At 35.3% G+C, this 1,859-nt stretch overlaps 1 protein-coding gene across 1 annotated transcript in view; it reads right to left on the bottom strand.

Annotated features, from left to right (window-relative positions):
- LOC106678410 (T-cell immunomodulatory protein) overlaps positions 1 to 1,859 on the bottom strand; it is a 44,547-nt gene that overhangs the window by 31,945 nt on the left and 10,743 nt on the right. Inside the window, exon 2 of the mRNA XM_067049339.1 lies at positions 249 to 499. Within this exon, the coding sequence (XP_066905440.1) occupies positions 249 to 499 (251 nt within the window). The remainder of the gene's footprint in view (positions 1 to 248; positions 500 to 1,859) is intronic.

Below are 1,859 nucleotides of genomic sequence, written 5' to 3'. Positions count from 1 at the left end.
ATAAGTTTTTACTTATTTGTGTTCTTCACTGACTGCAACCCAACCATCTTCTCCTCATATAAGAGTATAATTATTTAACCTGATCAAATTCTTTCTAATTCAGATATGGTCAATCATCTATATATAACTTAACCCTTATCAGTGCTAACTTTTTATACGTGATTCTCACTAGTTGGTAGCTGGTTCCAGTAACTATACAAAAATATTTCACTATTGTAAAAATAACAGTTTTTGTTTTCTTTTTCTACCTGAGCTTATGCTTCACAACAACAGGAGACCATGCTATCTGCTTCACCGACGGAGAGTAAGAACTGTTCTTGAAGACTGGTGACAGAGTGATATCCTGAACCAACTGGTACATCTGATGTTGATCAAAGTCTTTGATTATCTCATTGATATCTATTCCACAGTTCTCAGTCGGGCATGCTTTCGAACAGGAGATAAAGAACCTTTCTGTGTGCATAATGGGGTTCTTGCTCTTCGGCAATGATTGGAGTATCTGTTAAATAAATTGGATTAATGTATTTAAATTATTCTATAACTAAAACAGTATTATTTTTACTTTAATATAATAATAACAAGAATAATAATTTGCAATAGAAAATATGGACTATGGATTTTCTGGACAACTTTGTAACCTTTCCTGCCAAAACCTTCCATATTTTTATTATTTTTAGCCATTATTTTATTACAATTATAAAAATGTAAAAAAAAAAAAAAAAATCAAACAGGAACTACGAGCAACTAACCTATCAAAACGACAGCAGACAAAATAGTAAAGAGCTCAGCTGGTTTATTGCATCATGTCATTCTACATTTAGCAGGCCTATTAACTAACTCTCAACCATGTTAAATTTTATATCGTTTTAACATGCTAAAAGAAGAAAATATTTCTCTATTTAACACAATTTTAATGAGCTAAACTAAAAATCATGAATTAAGGGGTATTCATGATCTAATGATAGATTGATTAGTATTTTGTGTGCAGTAGCAACCCAATATATTTGGGCAGCATTGCTTGTAAAATAGAGTATTTCTTTTTCTCAGCTGATGGTAACAGTTTTCTATTTCCTTACCATCATCACTTCCATTGCAAAGTAAATAGTCTGCACATCCCCATCATAATTGTTTGAGGAAGCCCCCTCAAGCATTTTGAATGGAACTTCGAGATGCTGCCATCTAGTGGCAAACACTTGAGGCAGTAGAGTCTCTACAGTCATCTTGGCCTGTACAGATTGAAGAGTGAGCAACACCATACTGTCCAACAACTCACTATGAGTGAGTAGATCTTCATAACACTCAGGAAACAGGGACAGAAACAGAATGAAAGAGAGAAACCTTCAAGTTCCATCAAACTTAAATAGAACATCACAGCAGTCAACTACCAAGTAGCCTACAATATCCTCTATTATTCATGTAACCCTATTTCAATCAATAGTCAAAATTAATTTAAGTACTAACAACTAACCAATATTGTACAACACTTTTGGCCAAACCACATGTAATCTTACTCATCTTCTGGATCCCAAGGGATGCCTCTGTTTCCCGTTTTTATGCAGAGTTGAAGTAGTTTTATCCTTCCTACCGCTGTAAGTATTTCCTGGCATCCTTCATCTTCCAAGTCATCCATTCCTGTCGTCCTTCATACATCTCCGAGCTCCTTCAATTCAAATCCTCTATTCATTCCCGCAATACCTGTTCTCGGTCTTCAGATTTATACACAAGGGCCCACCAAACCGCTGCCTTCGATAGATCGTTGATTATCCGATCCTCATCCTTATGGAACTCCATCCCTTCCAACATCCATCGCTACAATACTCTCCCTACCTTTAAATCCCACCTGTTCAATCATTTCTTAT

The sequence above is a fragment of the Halyomorpha halys genome, unplaced genomic scaffold, assembly GCF_000696795.3.
Source record: "Halyomorpha halys isolate HHAL.00 unplaced genomic scaffold, Hhal_1.1 Scaffold141.1, whole genome shotgun sequence".
In the NCBI taxonomy this organism is placed as follows: domain Eukaryota; kingdom Metazoa; phylum Arthropoda; class Insecta; order Hemiptera; family Pentatomidae; genus Halyomorpha; species Halyomorpha halys.
The sequence above is the reverse complement of the archived record's forward strand: the minus strand, read 5'-3'. Positions and strand labels throughout refer to the sequence as shown.